This window comes from Oryx dammah, unplaced genomic scaffold (genome assembly GCF_014754425.2).
Source record: "Oryx dammah isolate SB20612 unplaced genomic scaffold, SCBI_Odam_1.1 HiC_scaffold_11, whole genome shotgun sequence".
In the NCBI taxonomy this organism is placed as follows: Eukaryota; Metazoa; Chordata; class Mammalia; order Artiodactyla; family Bovidae; genus Oryx; species Oryx dammah.
This window is the reverse complement of record NW_024070195.1, coordinates 32,959,367-32,975,978: the sequence shown is the minus strand read 5'-3', so window position 1 is coordinate 32,975,978 and position 16,612 is coordinate 32,959,367. Positions and strand designations below refer to the sequence as shown.

At 37.0% G+C, this 16,612-nt stretch overlaps 1 protein-coding gene across 1 annotated transcript in view; it reads left to right on the top strand.

Annotated features, from left to right (window-relative positions):
- The window catches only part of CDC5L (cell division cycle 5 like), a 44,249-nt gene that overhangs the window by 23,039 nt on the left and 4,598 nt on the right, over positions 1-16,612 (top strand). Inside the window, exons 13-15 of the mRNA XM_040249545.1 lie at positions 601-843; positions 3,396-3,593; positions 16,182-16,394. Of these exons, the coding sequence (XP_040105479.1) occupies positions 601-843; positions 3,396-3,593; positions 16,182-16,394 (654 nt within the window). The remainder of the gene's footprint in view (positions 1-600; positions 844-3,395; positions 3,594-16,181; positions 16,395-16,612) is intronic.

Genomic DNA, 16,612 nt, shown 5'->3' with positions numbered 1-16,612 from the left:
CTTTAGTTATACCTTGGAGATGTTGCAGGTTGGTTCCAGGCCACTGCAGTGAAATGCATGTCACTCAGTGAAGCGCGAATTGTTCTGTTTGCTTGTGCATATAGATGTTACGTTTATACTAAACTGTAGTTTTTTAAGTGTGCCGTAGTCGTATGTCTAAAAAAAGTACATACCTTAATGTACTTAATGTACATACCTTAATTAAAAGCTACTTTATAGCTGAAAAAAGTGCTAATTATCATCTAAGCTTCTGACCCTGAGTCATAATCTTTTTGCAGTAGTAGCATTAATGATCACAGCTCACCATAGCAGATAGAGTAGTAGTGAAAAAAATGTTTGAAATATTGCAAGAATTGCCAGTGTGACATAGACAAAATGAGCAAATGTTGTTGAAAAAAATGTTGCCAATAGATTTGCTCAATTCAGGGTTGCCACAGACTTTCAGTTTGTGAAAAATAAAAACACCTTGTCTGCAAATTGCAGTTAAGTGAAGCACAGTAAAACAAGATGTGCCTGTATTTAATTCATTGCTAAAAGAAGTAGTAACATTAGTATGTTGCAGTACTATGTTTAATAATTGTACTTGTTTTAAAATTTTAGGTAAATGAAACAATTCTAAGACCCTTAAATGTAGAACCACCTCTAACAGATTTACAGAAAAGTGAAGAACTGATCAAAAAAGAAATGATCACAATGCTTCATTATGACCTTCTACATCACCCTTATGAGCCATCTGGAAATAAAAAAGGAAAAACTGTAGGATTTGGTACCAATAATGCAGAGCACATTGCCTATCTGGAACATAACCCTTATGAAAAATTCTCCAAGGAAGAGCTGAAAAAGGTATCATTGAGTATTTTTGTCTCAAGATTTAAGTATTTGTTAGATACTGTGTATCATGGACAAACATGAACATGTTTTCCCATATGGATGTTCATAAACAACAGAAATATATGGTTAAGAGAGAAATTTTCATGTTAAATGTTATGCATTCATCCTCCCCTCTCTCTCCACAATGTTCAGGGATAGACCTTTATCAGATAGACACTGGCTTTGATGGCAGGGTGTTTTTGTCTCATGGGTGTGTTTTTCTGGGTTTAATTCTGTTGTCTCTGAATAGGGTGGGGTTGCCTTTAGTACTTAAACCTCACTTACTTAGAATACTATGAAAAAACAAGAATGTATTAAAATATTTATAGATTAAACTTTCATCTATTCACAGAAAGGAAATACAATTTACTGCATGTATTTCCCTGACGTGGTTTCCCCCTATCCTCGTGGATAAGGAAATAAATGTTTTCTTGTATAATATAACATCTGTCCTGCCTCTTCCTCCATATGCATTTTATTCTTTCTGCTTTGACAGAGCAAACAGCTGTGATTGTGACTAGAAATCTGTACAGTGATACAGGAAAAGAGAGTTGGTGTCATGGTTGGAAGAGGAGTGGTCTTTTGCTGAAGTCTTCTTCCTTTAGTCTTTCATTCTGAGGGGCAGTGAAGTACCTGCCCATTAGAATGGGCTGACTTAGGAGGAAACCAGATTCTTCTGTCTCTTTTCTCTCTTGTATTCGCCTTCTCTCTTTCTTTCTTTCCCTTTTTCGTACTGTATAAGTGATACATGTTTATTATAGATTTTTTAGAAAATAGAAGAAGAAGGGTTTAGATTTCTGTTTCAGTTTGCTTCTGAGTAACTTTGAGTTGCTGTCTTCTAGTAAGTGCCATGGAAGGTGCTCTCTGTTGAGACTTAGATAATGACCTCATTGCTTGAACAGTTTCCTCTTGTTAGAGTGAAAATATGAGAAGATGGATTTGAGGAAATCAGTCTTCCTAAATTTATTGTATATATGGAAACCTGAAACAAAGATCACATTGTTACTAATAGAAGTTCTGTAAGGGACAGATTCTAATGCATGCTTTGAAAATAATAATTGTTAAGTAATGCTTTAGAATTTTATATGAAACCATTACAAAGTAGTTCATCCTCCTGTATTTTATTACCTGTTTATAGTCCCCTGTGTTCTGAAAAATTTGAAGCAACTATTTACTTAGCAGATTCTTTAGGCACAGTTTCAGTGGAACTTAGCTGTACTTTCTCCTGATTATTATAAGAGTTAAATTTGTCAATTTTTACCATGTGTAGTTTCAGAGTGAAATACCATTTCACTGATAATAAAGTGCCCAGTTGTCATTAAGTGTGTTAAAATTGGTTTGTTTCCATTATTTCCCCTAAGAGGTATCATTTAAAAGGATCCATTCTTTATATTCTGCAGACATGATCCGCCCCCCTTTTTTTTTGTTTAAATTTTTTCATATGCTTGTTATTTATCTTGATTTTTCTTATGTTTTGGTCTGTGTTTATTTTCTGATGTTCCTGGAATGATTGAGAGCTTTCTATAAAGCACAAAAAGTAATTGTTGGTTTTTCATGAGCCATGAAGCAAAGGGCTGGAAAGAGTTCGTGTGGTATGCTGATGGAGTCTGTGTGTCTGGTGCTGGGCTGGCTCTTTGTGTCTTGCTGTATCACTTAATCCTCATAACAAACATGTTAGGTATTATCTCCCCTCTCCAGATGAGAAACGGGCTCACAGAAGTTCAGCAAGTTCAAATAGCTATTTAAATGCTAAAGCTGTGATTGGACTCCACTTGTCCAATTCCATCCTCATTCTGTCATCTTAAACCATATCTTTTCTAGTGACCAGCAACTGGTCTGTGATCTGTCATTATTTGATCTGTGCTTCCAGTCCTATTCTCTGGTAATGTCAGGGACATTCTTTCAGATGAAAAAAAAGGCATGTGTCAAAAAAAAAAAAAAACAACCCGCCTCATTCGCCTTCACTGCACTGGGGAGTTGGAAGCGTCGGGGTTGGTGATGAATGGAAGGAGCATCCTCCATGTGGTGGTCCCCTTTGGGGTGGGTGTGAACCTGTCTCTTCTGCTTCCTAGTGTTGTGTTTTTGAACAAATTGTTTAACTTCTCTGAGCCTTTACTTCGTGAACTGTAATGAGGTTAGTGAACTTCATGAGCTTCATGAACTTTAGTGAGGTTACTGTTGACTGCTTTGTAAGAGTGGTATGCTGTTTGGAGATAAAATAGGTAAAACTTTTCAGTCCAGTTCCTGGTACCTGAGAAATGGTAGCTGCTGTTTTAATGAGTGAAGGCAAAGAATGTTTATATTATTGGGGGTAATACATGGATGCCTGACTCTTCAGATCAATCTGCATTGATTTCTAGGCTTCTTAATTTGTTTCACTTAGATATTTATAATCCCCTTCCAAAAAACAGTCAACCAAAGCTCATTGCTTTTGCCCAGGGAGGGAAAGACCAGTCTTTTAAAACTTTCTATTGATGGCAAGTGTCTCTAGTACTCAAGCTTACTGAAATTATTATTGTGAACAGGCTCAGGATGTTCTGGTACAGGAGATGGAAGTGGTCAAACAAGGTATGAGCCACGGAGAACTCTCAAGTGAAGCTTATAACCAGGTGTGGGAAGAGTGCTACAGTCAAGTTTTGTATCTTCCTGGGCAGAGCCGCTACACCCGGGCCAACCTTGCTAGCAAAAAGGACAGAATTGAGTCGCTGGAAAAGAGGCTTGAGGTTGGTATCTTTTTAATATTTAACCTTAAATGTGTACTTTGATTGAAATGATGAATCAAACTCATACCTCTGATGAATGAAACTCATACAACTTCAGAAAAATAGATGCAATTGTTTTTGAATTTCTTGAGAAAAAACTGCACTGCACTGAAGTGTTTGATCTGCATTGGTTTTTCAGAATGGCTGGGCTTTGTGATAGAGAGAGCTCTAAGTTGACCACAGGTCAGTCAGAACCTTTTACATGTGGGAGCAAGGAGCCAAAAAGTGAATACTGGTCACTCAGACCAGTGTAGATGAGTGCTGAAATAGCAATTTTCTCTAAGGAGGGAGATCAGTGTACCAGGGAGCTTTCTTTCTGTAACCAAGAGGGCACACTTAAAAAACTTAAGTACCTTTCTGCTCACTCTCTGATTCCTGTGAGTTTGCTACTGGGAGAGCGCTGAGCTGGATTACCTAGACAGTGGCTTCCATGATTTTTCACGTCTGTGAAAATGTTGAAAGGTACTCGATGGGAATTTCATAGCATGTGGTTTCTTAATGTAGTCTGCATGTTTGGAATTCCAGAATCTGTGTAGAAATTTTGCCAGTGGTATGTAAATTGTGGTTCATGGACTGCTAGGCTGCCTTGTGAATTCTTAATGGTGGTCTTCAGGGATGTTTCTGAGGCCAAGCTATCTTGGGATGGGAAGTAGAAAGAGGTGCTTCAGGCAGTCACGTGCAGAAAGTGGCTTCAAGTTCCTCTTACGTGATTACCAATTTCTCTTTGCAGAAAGTAGATTTGAATATATTTTATTTAGGGTTAAAATAAAAAAATAGTGAAGTCATTTGGAGTGGTTGGAGCTGTGTGAAGCTAGGGAAATGAGCTGGAAAAAGCAGTAAACTTCAGTTAATTTTTAATTTTACCTTTAAGATCATATGTCTAGGCACCTAATGGTAATGCTTGTGAACAACTTTTATCATTTGGTGGGAAATCAGAGTTTCTTCCCTGAAGTGATTTTCATCTTGGGTGAAATTTTAAGTCCATTGCTACTGGTTACTCTAGCTGTGTTACTGACTTCCAGCAGGGTGTGCTGTTGCTCCGTGTTTTAATTCACAAAGTCAGGGAAAGTAAAAAGAACATCAGTGGTTAAATTTAAGTTATATTTTCTGTTGTGTAGTCTTCATTTCTGATAAGTGGTAGTTAGCAGTGTAATTCTGTTCTAAGGTCAGCATCATAATTGATTGGAAAGCTATTTGGAAAGCTTCCTTGTAACCTTTATATATAAATGCTTAGGTCTCTTCACTTGGTTTGAAAATCTCATTTGAGGTGGGCAAACTCTTTATTGCTCAAATGGTAAGGACATTTTGTGCTGTTTGAAATATAAAAAAAAGTTTTCCCCCCAAATCTCATTTACCTTGTTGAGGCACTAACTTTCATGACAGCAAATAAATGTGTCACAAAGTGAGTGGTGCCATAAAGTACAGTAATTTTTATTTCTATGTTGAATTGGTCTTGTGAGTTTTGAAGGGAAAAATACCGAGAGAACCACTGCTGTTCTTTTGGAGATTTATTTGGGTCGTTTATGAGCAACCATTAGAAACATGTGGTTCTCTTTGTTCAGTTCAGTACCAGGAACCGAAATCTTCCGTTGAACTATTTTTGCTGAAGGATTGGTGATTTTGGAAGAATATTCATAAAACAGTCTGAAGTAATTTTTCTTTTCTTGACTCCTGGATAACTTGCTTTAATGTTTACTCAGCTAGTTACTTTTAAAGAACACGTAATCAAATCCTTTAATTTAGTAAACTCTGCTTATTTCAAATGAAAGTTCATTAAGTCTTTAAAAAGAAGAAAAGAGACTCAAAAACACAAATAAACAAATCCCCCATTTTATTTGTATCCATCCCTAATTCAGAACTAGATTTGTCTTAGCTTATTTTAGTTTTTGAAGACACAGTTCTCCTGATTTGAAATACATAAATATTTTATTTCAATTGTGGTAATTCTTTCATCATTTTAGTTGATTGCTAAATTATAAACATTATGCAAAGTTTGTTGTGGGGAAGGAACTCTAGTTGTATTATATAAACTTAAGGCTGTACTTAAATTATCCTTCCACTCTTGGGTTCAGGGAGATGTGCCTGGCTGTGCTGAGCACAGTACATGACTGCCAGTGTGCTTGAGTTCTGCTGCCATGAACTCTGGAACAGTGAATCTAAATTAGGACCCTATCACACCGTATCAAGCAAGAGGAAATCCAGCTTTGTCATGCTTGGTGTCTCCTATATGGATTAAAAAAATATGCCCTGAGGTTTATATTGGAGCTAGTCTTCAAGCCATTACTCATGATTAGTGTTTGAAACTTAGAACTTAAATTAAAATCCTTAAGCTTCTCATTTAAAACTAGTTAGAACCATCTCAGATTTTATGTAGAATGTTTTGGCTGGTACAAGGAGTCCGTTAAATAAATAGAATCAGAAGATAGTCACAGGTCAGAAGCAAGTGGGAAAGACTAACCAAGTCCACATACTTTATTCTGCTTAGGAGATAGAATTAATTTTGGAACTTTACCAGACATCTGTGTGTAAAATATGGCAGCACCTGCAAGCAGAAATGACAGCTAATATCAGAAAAGGAAAGTCATGAAAACACAGCATGTTGAGGCCATTTAAATATGGTGGCAAAAGGCCATGTTATTTGAATAGCTTCTGAGGGCATTATAGGTGTATTCGGTAGGAGCAGCATGTTTGCTGTTCATGGGGATACTCCAGTTAATAAGAAAAACTTAATTTCTGTTCAGTGTCATGTTTCTATAAAACAGAAAAAGAAGGATGGCCAGTGTAGAAGAATTTTCATCAAACGGTTGAAAGTAAAAGAACTTTAGGCCTTTATTTAATCACACATTCAGAGTGTGTTACTGAGCATCTGCTGTGTGCCAGCGCCTGCTCTAGGCCCTGGGGATACAGCAGGGAACCAGGCGGATGAGCTTTCTGCTCCTCTAGACTTCATTTATCTGGAAAACACTTAACGTGGAGAACCTTATTTTCCGATGATGCCAGATAAATGAGTCATTACTGTATTTGGGAAGTGCAAATAGAATTTGAAGTGTTCTAATTTGTTTCCACTTTAAGTGGAAATAAGAAATCGTCTGAAGACGTAATTATTTTGAGTGAAATAATTTCCAGTAGGTGCAAAAGTGAAATGAGAAGTCTGAATTTAGGCCTGCCATTAAATTTAATAGTATTTGAAATTGTATCTAAACTGCTGTGTTGAGGAAGTTTGGCTGAAAAGTAGATTTTGTCATGTTAGCTGTAAAAATGGAAAGGCTTTCCTTAGAGGTGGAAACTAGGTCCAGAAGTAATACTTCTCCCTGTATTTTACTGGCACAGCCAATTTAGTCAAGAAATACTATGTGACATTGACTTCTTGGAAATAAAGTAACTTAAAGAACACAGATAACACATTTAAAATCCGTCTCAGTGTGTTTGTAGAACTCGTTTGGGGACTCTCACTTTTCCGGATGGTTATATTTCAGCAAAATTAGCTGCACAATGGATCCTGTTTTCTCAGTGATCATCATTTATTTTTACACAAGATAAAACTTCCCTTAAGGATTAAGCTGGTGTGCAGTTGAGGGTGGAGGGATGGTATGTTGTTGTATCTCAGCAGGTTTACACTTAGGCTCTTGTATGGGTGGGAGGGGGTGTGTAGGGTGGTGTGCGGTGACAGGCGAGAAGTCCTCAGTACTTGGAACATTCTCAGTTCTCAAGTTCTCCTCTCTGCCATCAGCCTTAAAGGCATTAACAGATTTCTTGGTTGTTTCTAGCGGCAACCTGGAAGCTAGACCAGAGATCTGTGATAACAACGGTGTTGCTTTCATTATTCCTCAGCGTTGAGTTAAATTTGTTTCTTGTAGTTGTTGGGTTTCATTTCCTAACTTATGCAAATGTAAAATGCTCTTGGCATTGCTTTATTGGTACTTTTCTGTTCTTGGAAGTGTGTTTAGTAAGGTTTTGCCTTATTGCTTTAGCTTGCTTTTTAGGGAGGCAGTCTGATGGTTGCTAACTGATAGATGCTGACTAATAATCACTTAATTGGACCTGGATCTCATCAATATTGAAATGGCTCACAGCTAAAACAATACTAATGAGCAATATAGAGATTAAAGGAGTATCACTCATGGGCTCTTGTTTGCAAACATTTCGATGGTTGAAATCACATCTTTACTACTATAGGATCATGTTGACTAGGAAGTGGAGCTGCCATTAACTTTATATTTATTTTAGGTATTCTGAAACCTGTTTTTCCAGTGGTATAAGGTTATTATCTGGGTCCCCGAGCAAGAATTTCAGTGAGGGATGCTCTTAATGTTTCTGAACCTCACTGTAACAGACTTTAACTGAGGACAGTATTGGAGACCCAAGGATAATGTGTTTATTTTGGAATTACTTAAGCTTCGTAACCTTAACAAACTTAGTGAGTTTGAGAGTAACAATTACACTTTTATAAGTCCCATACAGCTCCCTTTTGTAATGACCCGAGGAAACACTTATGGTTCCACTGATTCATCTCCTGGGGACCATCAGTTTTCCATTGGTCTCTGGCCAGTCTTTTTTAGACAGTTTCTCTTCTATGCATTTAAAAAATAACATTTGTAGGCATCTTTTCTAAAAATAATACCAGTACTTTGTAGAAAATTTTAAATTAAAAAAAAGAGAAAAGCCTACCATTCAAGTGTAATCACATTAAACATCTTGGGGTGTGTATATATAAGATTAAATATGATAGAAAAAGATTTAATATATGTAAGCCACACATATCAGTGTGTGGATAAAGGTCTTTAAAACTAAATTGGGATCACCATGTACTACTCCATTCATTTACTAGTATAATATTATAAGTACCATTCAAAAAAACAAAACCCTGATCACTTATACTCTTTTAAAGCCTGTGGCAAAAGATTAGCTTTGGTGAAATCTCTCATAATTCTAGTTATATTCTGCCCAGCTTCTCAAAAAGTTGTTAAAATAAACTTTTTTTTCCCCATAAAATTTTTCTGAGAGATATTTTTCCTGTAGTTTTGTAGCTTGTTAAGAATAAAAGAATTCGGAATTAAAAAATGTAAGCTGGGGAAATTGAAAGCTTTTCTCCAGTGTCAAATAAAATTTTTACAAGTAGCTATATACAGGTTAATGTCTAAATCAGGGAAGGAATGATGGGCAAGTTCATTAATTGAGATCTTGTTTATGTGTGTCTGGAATAATTTTTCAGGGAACTGTCTGGTGGCGTGAAGCCATCTAGCGCCGCAACTGGAATTTCTTCAGGCAAGTTTGCATTTCACGGGCTGAGGCAGAGAGGACATCTGGTTGAGCTGCAGTGTACCCTAGTGTTGGGCTTTCAAGTAGACACAATGGCAGAACTTCGTCTCGTGGTGACTGTGTAGCCTAGGGCAAGTTACTTAGCCTCTCTGGGTCTCAGATGTTTGTTACTTGTAAAATTTGGGTGATAGTTTTTATCTCATGGAAGTGAGAGCTTGAAATAATGTAAGATGAAATAAGAGTGTGTGCCTTACAGTTGGTAATTTTAGTGGATAGGAATCCTCTCCCAAGTCTCTCAGGGTCGTATCACTCTTGTGTAGTCGCTGCCTTGTTTGGACTCTTCTGTGACCTCATGGACTAGTCCGCCAGGCTCCTCTGTCCATTGACTTCTCAGGCAGGAATACTGGAGTGGGTTGCCATTTCCTCCTCCAGGGGATCTTCCTGACGGATTGAACCCAGGTCTCCTGCATGGCAGGTGGATTCTTTACTGCTGAGCCACCAGGTAAAGTGGCTCATTATCACTCTTAGTGTTAGCTAAATTAGATTTGATGGTATAAGGTACCAAGAAATAACTTTACCTTGAGTAAGAGGGTGGCTAAATTTTTGCTCTATAAATTTTGATGAATGTCTGAAATACGAGACATGGGTCAATTTTAGGAGAAAGATTTGAATAATACTCAAAAGGCTTACATTTTGTTTCATACAAATGAATTTTACATAATTGTGGATTTTAACGTTTCATTTGTACATTTTGGCATGTTGAGACAGTTGACGTACTTCTATTTTAATGTTTCCATTATATTGATGTTTCATGGTTTGTGGTGTATAGTCTTAACAAAACAAAATAGTTATCCTTTGGAGTAGACACTGAATTTGAAATTTAAAAAAACTTTTATTATGGGAATTTTTAAATATACCCTAAAGTAGACTGGTGTAATGAGTCCTAGTGTGTTATCACCCAGCTGTGACAGCCATCAGCTCATAGCCACTCTTATTTCATGTCATTTCCCCTTCCCCGCTATTTGAAACAAATTCCAGACATCATATCGTAAAACAGAATTATGATGCATGAAATTCGTCAGCTTGGTCCCCCTATACATTTATATGTAGATATATTTCATTCATCTCTGCTTGAATTGAATTTTACACTTTTGTTTTGGATGTAGTCAGCTTTTATTATATCCAGTGTTGTCCTACTTTAAAATCCTAATAGTTATAGTGAACTTTATTTAAAATTATAAGAAATTTTGTGCTGATACATATTTAAGCACAAACTTCCATTATAACCATATTTGGGAGGCTTGTCTGGTGACAAGTGAACAAAGTATTTAATCCTAATTCCATTATTAAGTTTGTTAGTTGTTTTAAGAAGACTTTAAAGTATGTCTCTAAGTGCAGTTAAGGATTTGAAAAACATTTTTTGACAACTTTTGGTAAATGAACTATAAATGCAGTGGTTTGAAATCAATTTTTGGAAGAACTTTTGGTAAATCACCTGTAAGAAGTAGTATATGCTCCCTAAACCAATACTTTTTTGTTGAAAATAAGTTGTCCTTCAGGGCAGTTGCTAGCGCTTAGTTGTATTTTTTAAAAGGGCTTAAAATATTAATCTAGTTAGGTCAGAGCCTGGTTCTTCTTGATTCTGTATATTTTTTAAAAAAGTTTTTCTGCTCTGTTGGACTTTTCTGTGTATGTTCTTTCTGTTTATGCTCTGTGGACTTTGTTGTTTCTGTGTATGCCTGTGGGGTGAGGGAGGTGGGGCTGATGCAAGTTAGATGTGTTCCATGTATGCATGTGTGGTTCATGCTTGAGATTTACTGGCTAGAAAAAGGCCAGACTTCATAGGTTAGTTTTTTTCCCTCCTTAAATGTATTGAGCAGTCATAGGTCGAGCATTTTACCAACTATGTGGATATGGTCCTTTACATTTTAATGATCAGATGGCAGATGTAAGATAAGCTAGAATTGAATATTAAAAGCTATATTCCTTTCTTTACATTTAAGGTATATTTACATATACTTTTTATGTTTCTTCTTTATATTTTTGTACTAACATATAGTTATTGGGGGTTCTGTGATGGCTCAGACAGTAAAGAATCTGCCTGCACTGCAGGAGACCCGGGTTCCATCTCTGGGTTGGGAAGATCCCTGGAGAAAGGAATGGCTACCCACTCCAGCATTTTTGCCTGGAGAATTCCATGGACAAAGGAGCCTGAAGGGTACAGTCCATAGGGCTGCAAACTGACACGACTGACACTGTCATATAGTTAATTGACTAAATTTTTTTTTTCTGTACTTTAATTTTTTGTAAAATTTATTTCCATATTTGCTTGAAATCTTAGCACAGTATTTGAGCCTGAAGATTTTAATAAAGCTTGAGCTAAATTAAATAAAATTGTTCATATTAAATGGAAGCTTTGCAGTTTTAAAATCTTTGGTGTTTTGGGAATAATAAATGACTCAACTGTGTGAGGTGAGGTAATTCCCAGATATAAGTCATACTAAACCTGCCTTGATGACTAATTAAATACTTTCTGAGCCTAAGTGTTACATTGTTACACCAAATTGGAAATTGAATTTCCATGGCGTGCAGTGTATAGCTAATTGAAATATCTTAGCCAATGAAAATGATCATTTGTGTGACTAATTTTTTAAAAAAGCACTGCATATATTAAGTTGCAATTCTTTACTGTTAAGGTTTTTGGAATGTGTATTTGAATCCACATGTGACTAGAGTGTCTAATGTTGCTATCGTTGGAACACAGTGAATTATAGTATCAGGAACTTGATGCAACTAACTTACGGATTTAGTTCACTTATTATTGGAATTGAGGACATTTTGGTAGGCCTGGTTAAGAGAAAAACAGCTGACACCTAGCTTCGGTAATGACAGTGGCTGAAACAGAATTCTCCATCCTGATTGCCTCCTGCAAACTAAGGGCTTTAAAAATACAGTAGTCTGAGACCATGTAAATAAGAGTCTCTGTACTGATAGATTTTAAAAACTCTACAGTTAACTTCTTAAATTTACAAACATATGTCACTCAGTCATGTCCGACTCTTGGCAATCACATGGATTATACAGTCCATGGAATTCTCCAGGCCTGAATACTAAAGTGAGTAGTCTTTCTCTTCTTCAGGGGATCTTCCTAACCCAGGGATCAAACCCAGGTCTCCTGCTTTGTAGGCAGATTTCTTCACCAGCTGAGCCACCCGTGAAGCCCAAGAATACTGGAGTGGGTAGCCTATCCCTTCCCCAGGGGATCTTCCCGGCCCAGGAATTGAACTGGGGTCTCCAGCATTGCCAGCAGATTCTTAACCAGCTGAGCTACCAGGAAAGCCCCTTTTAAGTTTAGCTGGGGTTGAAGAGCATTGGCTTAAAAAGATGTACTCCAGTACCTGTTACTTGGTGTGGTGGTCCTAAAGAGGCAGACTGCTCACTTAAGAAACAGCTGTCTTTTCCTTGCTTTATTCCCAGGAAGAGATCTCTGTCATTTTTAAAATTAAAGTTGAAATTTAAAAGAAGATTTTAAATTGTCATCCATAGTCCCTTGGTCCTTTAGAGAGGAGAGCAAAATGGTTAACCTCTTAGTACCTATAATAATTATAATCAGAGCTAACATTTGTTGACTGCTTGCTTTGTGCCAGATATTACTGGGTGGCTAAGGGCTTTTCTGTACTTTATATAGTAACTTTTAGTGATAACTGCCATTTTATTGATGGAGAAATGGAAATACAGAGGTTAAATAACCTACATCAACTCAAAACAGCTGAGTGACTCACTTTACTCCACGGCACTACTGATTTGTTCGAGTATTTCCTGACTCTTAGTAGATGTATCTTTGCTGTGGAACTCACTTTAATTTGTTATCTATTGGAGGAAAATGGCTCTTTTATAAAGGACATTATTTATTAATGGATTTAATCTTTAAGTGCATTGCAGAAGAATAAGAGCTTATTTTAACTTTTATAAAATGTTGAAGATAGGAGGCTTTAAATGAGCTTTACGTTAATTAAGTTTAGATCCATCTCATGTTCTTAAGGAACCCATACAGCATGTCCCTTCCCTGCCACCCCCTCTGCCCTGGGCTTATTTGACTTGGGCTTCAATAAAGTAACCTGGAGATGGATAGGTATGAAGTATTACTTTTCCAGTAGAAGTGTACTTTATATTTTGGGGAACATGGCATTTTTTGATGTTCTTACATATTCTAAAAAAAAAGAGAAAGCTTTGAGATTGACATGTTTATTTTTGTATCAGACGTAATGCTTTGAAGTGAATGTTTAATGGAAAGCTATATATTTGTTTGGGTGATTATATTGTTTCTAAATATTTAAGGAAACATTCTATGAACAGTTTTCTTATCAAAATTGTATATTTGACAACATTTTCCCATGGTACCATTTTTACTTATTTACCCCCCCTCCACCCTCACATTTAATATTTCAGAAAAAAATTGTCACTGTCTCCCTTGTTACAGGTACTCTCAGTTATATTATTGTGAATTACAGAGTATCATTTGGGTATATGTTATCCTGAAACTACTTAGCTTTGATTGCTTTTAGAAGTCACTTGATGGAATCAGTTTGGAGGGTGGTAGGAGAGGAAAGAAGTTGCAGGGAAAAACGGACACAAAGAAATTGACACAGATTTAATAATTATTCCTGAGACTTTGACCTCACAATTACAAGTGTTATTTGTTGGAAACAAGTAGTTGCAGATCATGGTGAAGTGGGATGTAGAAGGTACACCCAGAGAAGGCATTATACTGATGGAATTCTGCATCACAGCCTGCTGCCTCTCAACTTTTCCTTGTACCTTCTAAACTGAGGCTTTCTCTGTAGCAGCTCTAGAATTTTGTTGGAACCTTCTGCTAAGTGTCCCTCTCCAGTTCTTTTTGAATCTATACATTTAACATTTTTTTCACCTAATTTTAGCATCATCTGAGAGGCAACCCACTTGTGCTCAGTGTACATATTTAATAGGAAAATTGTTATTTCTCTTGATTTTATGGAGTCTTTTTGCTTCTCAAAAGTTAAAAACATTTTTGTTGTTGTTGCCTAATGTGATATTCTCTCCTTTATGGGTTTTATGCCAAGTTTACGATTATAACTTTTAAAGTGATCTAGTAATTTTGTACTTTTGAGGGGATTGTTTTGGTCACAGCTATGGTATATTAATTGAGTATTATTCAGTTATTTTAAATGTGCTTGATGTATAATATATAGAAGTGCATTTTTGAGATACAGATGGTGAAGATATATCGCTGCCAGCCCCCAAAACTGCCAGCTCCAGGATTAATGATAGCAGGAGTTATTTTTGGAGGTAGAAATTAGTTTTCCCCATACTGTGAAATTCAAGCCTGCTTTGAGTTTGGATCATGGATGAAGTTATTATGAATAACTTATTTGGGACTAAACTGTAAAACTGTTCAAGTGTAAGAGAAACCCTTCTTAAGCCTAATTTTGTATTATGGTAGTTGAAGTATAAGAATAATGTACTCTTTTTTTTCCTTTTCCATTGTGGTTTATTACAGGATATTAAATATAGCTCCCTGTGCTGTAGAGTATGATCTTGTTATTTGTCCCTTCTATACATAATATTTTGTATCTGCTAACCCCAAACTCCCAGTCCATCCTTCTCCTACCCCCTCCCCCTTGGCAACCACAAGTCTGTTCTCTATGTCTGTGAGTCTGTTTCTGTTTCATAGGTAAGTTCATTTGTGTCATATTTTAGATTTCACATGAAAGTGGTATCATATGGTATCTGTCTTTATCCTTCAGACGTATATTGCTTACTGTGATAATCTCTAGGCCCATGCGTGTTGCTGCAGATGGCATTATTTCACTCTTTTTAGTGGCTGAGTGGTATTGGATCGTGTATGTGTGTATATATATAGATACAGATATACGATATCTTCTTTATCTGTTGATGTGTCAGTGGACATTTAGGTTGCTCCCATGTCTTGGTTACTGTGAATTGTGCTGCTGTGAACGTAAGGGTGCGTGTAGCTTTTTGAGTTAGGATTTTGTCACAATGTATGCTCAGGAGTGGGTTGCTAGATCATATGGCGGCTCTGTGTTTAGTTTTTTGAAGAACCTTCATGCTGTTTTCCATAGCGCTGCATCAGTTTACATTCCCATGAACAGTGTTGGAGGAGGGCTCTCTTTCTCCTTACACTCTTCAGCCTGTTATTCGTAGACATTTTAGTGATGGCCGTTTTGACCAGCTGGTACCTCATTGTAGGTTTGATTTGCATTTCTTTAATGATTAGTGATGATGAGTGATTATGTACCTCTTAGCCACCTGTAAGTCTGTTTTGGAGAAACGTCTGTTTGGGTCTTCTGCTCATTTTTTAATTTTTAATTTTATTTTGCTATTAAGTTATGTGAGCTGCTTGCATATTTTGGAAATTAAGCCCTTGACAGTTACATCATTTGCACATATTTTCTCCCAGTCCTTAAGTTTGTCTTTTCATTTTGCTTACGATTTCTTTTGCTCTATAAAGGCTTAAAAGTTTGATTTGGTCCCATTTGCTTATTTTTGCTTTTGTTTCTATTGCTTTGGGAGACTGACCTAAGAAAACATTGGTATGATTTATGTCAGAGAATGTTTTACCTGTATTCTCTTCTAGGAGTTTTATGGTATCATGTCTTATCTTTAAGTCTTTTAAGCTATTTTGAGCTTATTTTTGTATAAGGCATGAGGGTGTTTTCTGACTTCACTCAGAAAACGTACTTGTGGCTGTCCAACTTTCCCAAGGCTGCTTGCTAAAGCAACTGTCGTTCCCTTATTGTATATTCTTGCCACCTTTGTCGACAATTAATTGTAGGCGTATGGGTTTATTTCTGGGCTCTCTCTTCTGTTTCATTGATCCATTTGTGTGTTTTTGTGCCAGTACCAATGCTGTTTTGGTTATTGTAGCTTTCTAATATGGTCCGAAGTCTGAGAGGGTTATGCCTCTTGTTTTGTTCTTTATCCTCAGGATTGCTTTGGCATTCTGGGTCTGGCATATATGGTTCCATATAGATTTTAGGATTCTTTGCTCTGTGTGCATGCTAAGTTGCTTCAGTCATGTCCGACTCTTTGCAACTCTATGGACTGTAGCCCTCCAAGCTCCTGGGAAGGCCAGGTGGCTTTGCTCTGGTAGTGTGAAAAATGTCATAGGTGATAAGATGGGGATCACACCTGCTGTACTTTTGCTTTGAGGCAGCAGGTGAGCAGTTGTGCCTTTTTTGTCCTATTATTGAGAATGCTTTTCTCATGATGTGATCTCCCCCTGGCCCCCAGATAAACAGGGGTCACATGACGACAGAAGCCAAGCGAGCCGCGAAGATGGAAAAGAAGATGAAAATCTTGCTTGGGGGTTACCAGTCTCGTGCGATGGGGCTCATGAAACAGCTGAATGACTTATGGGACCAGATTGAGCAGGCTTACTTGGAGTTACGCACTTTTGAAGAACTCAAGAAACATGAAGATTCTGCTATTCCCCGGAGGCTAGAGGTACCATTATTGCCTTGCAGCCCTGCTTAGAAAGAGAACTCTGAAGAATAATCAGGGTTTCCCTCTTTTGCCTGCCTGTGCAGGCTATTGTTTGCATTTGACATTGTCTGGCTTTTTTTCAATGAAAGCCTAAAATTTTTGACTTTCTTATCTAGAATGGCCTGTGTGTAGATGGATAGGCCAGGCCATTGTGGATACAGAGACTTTTCCTTTACTAA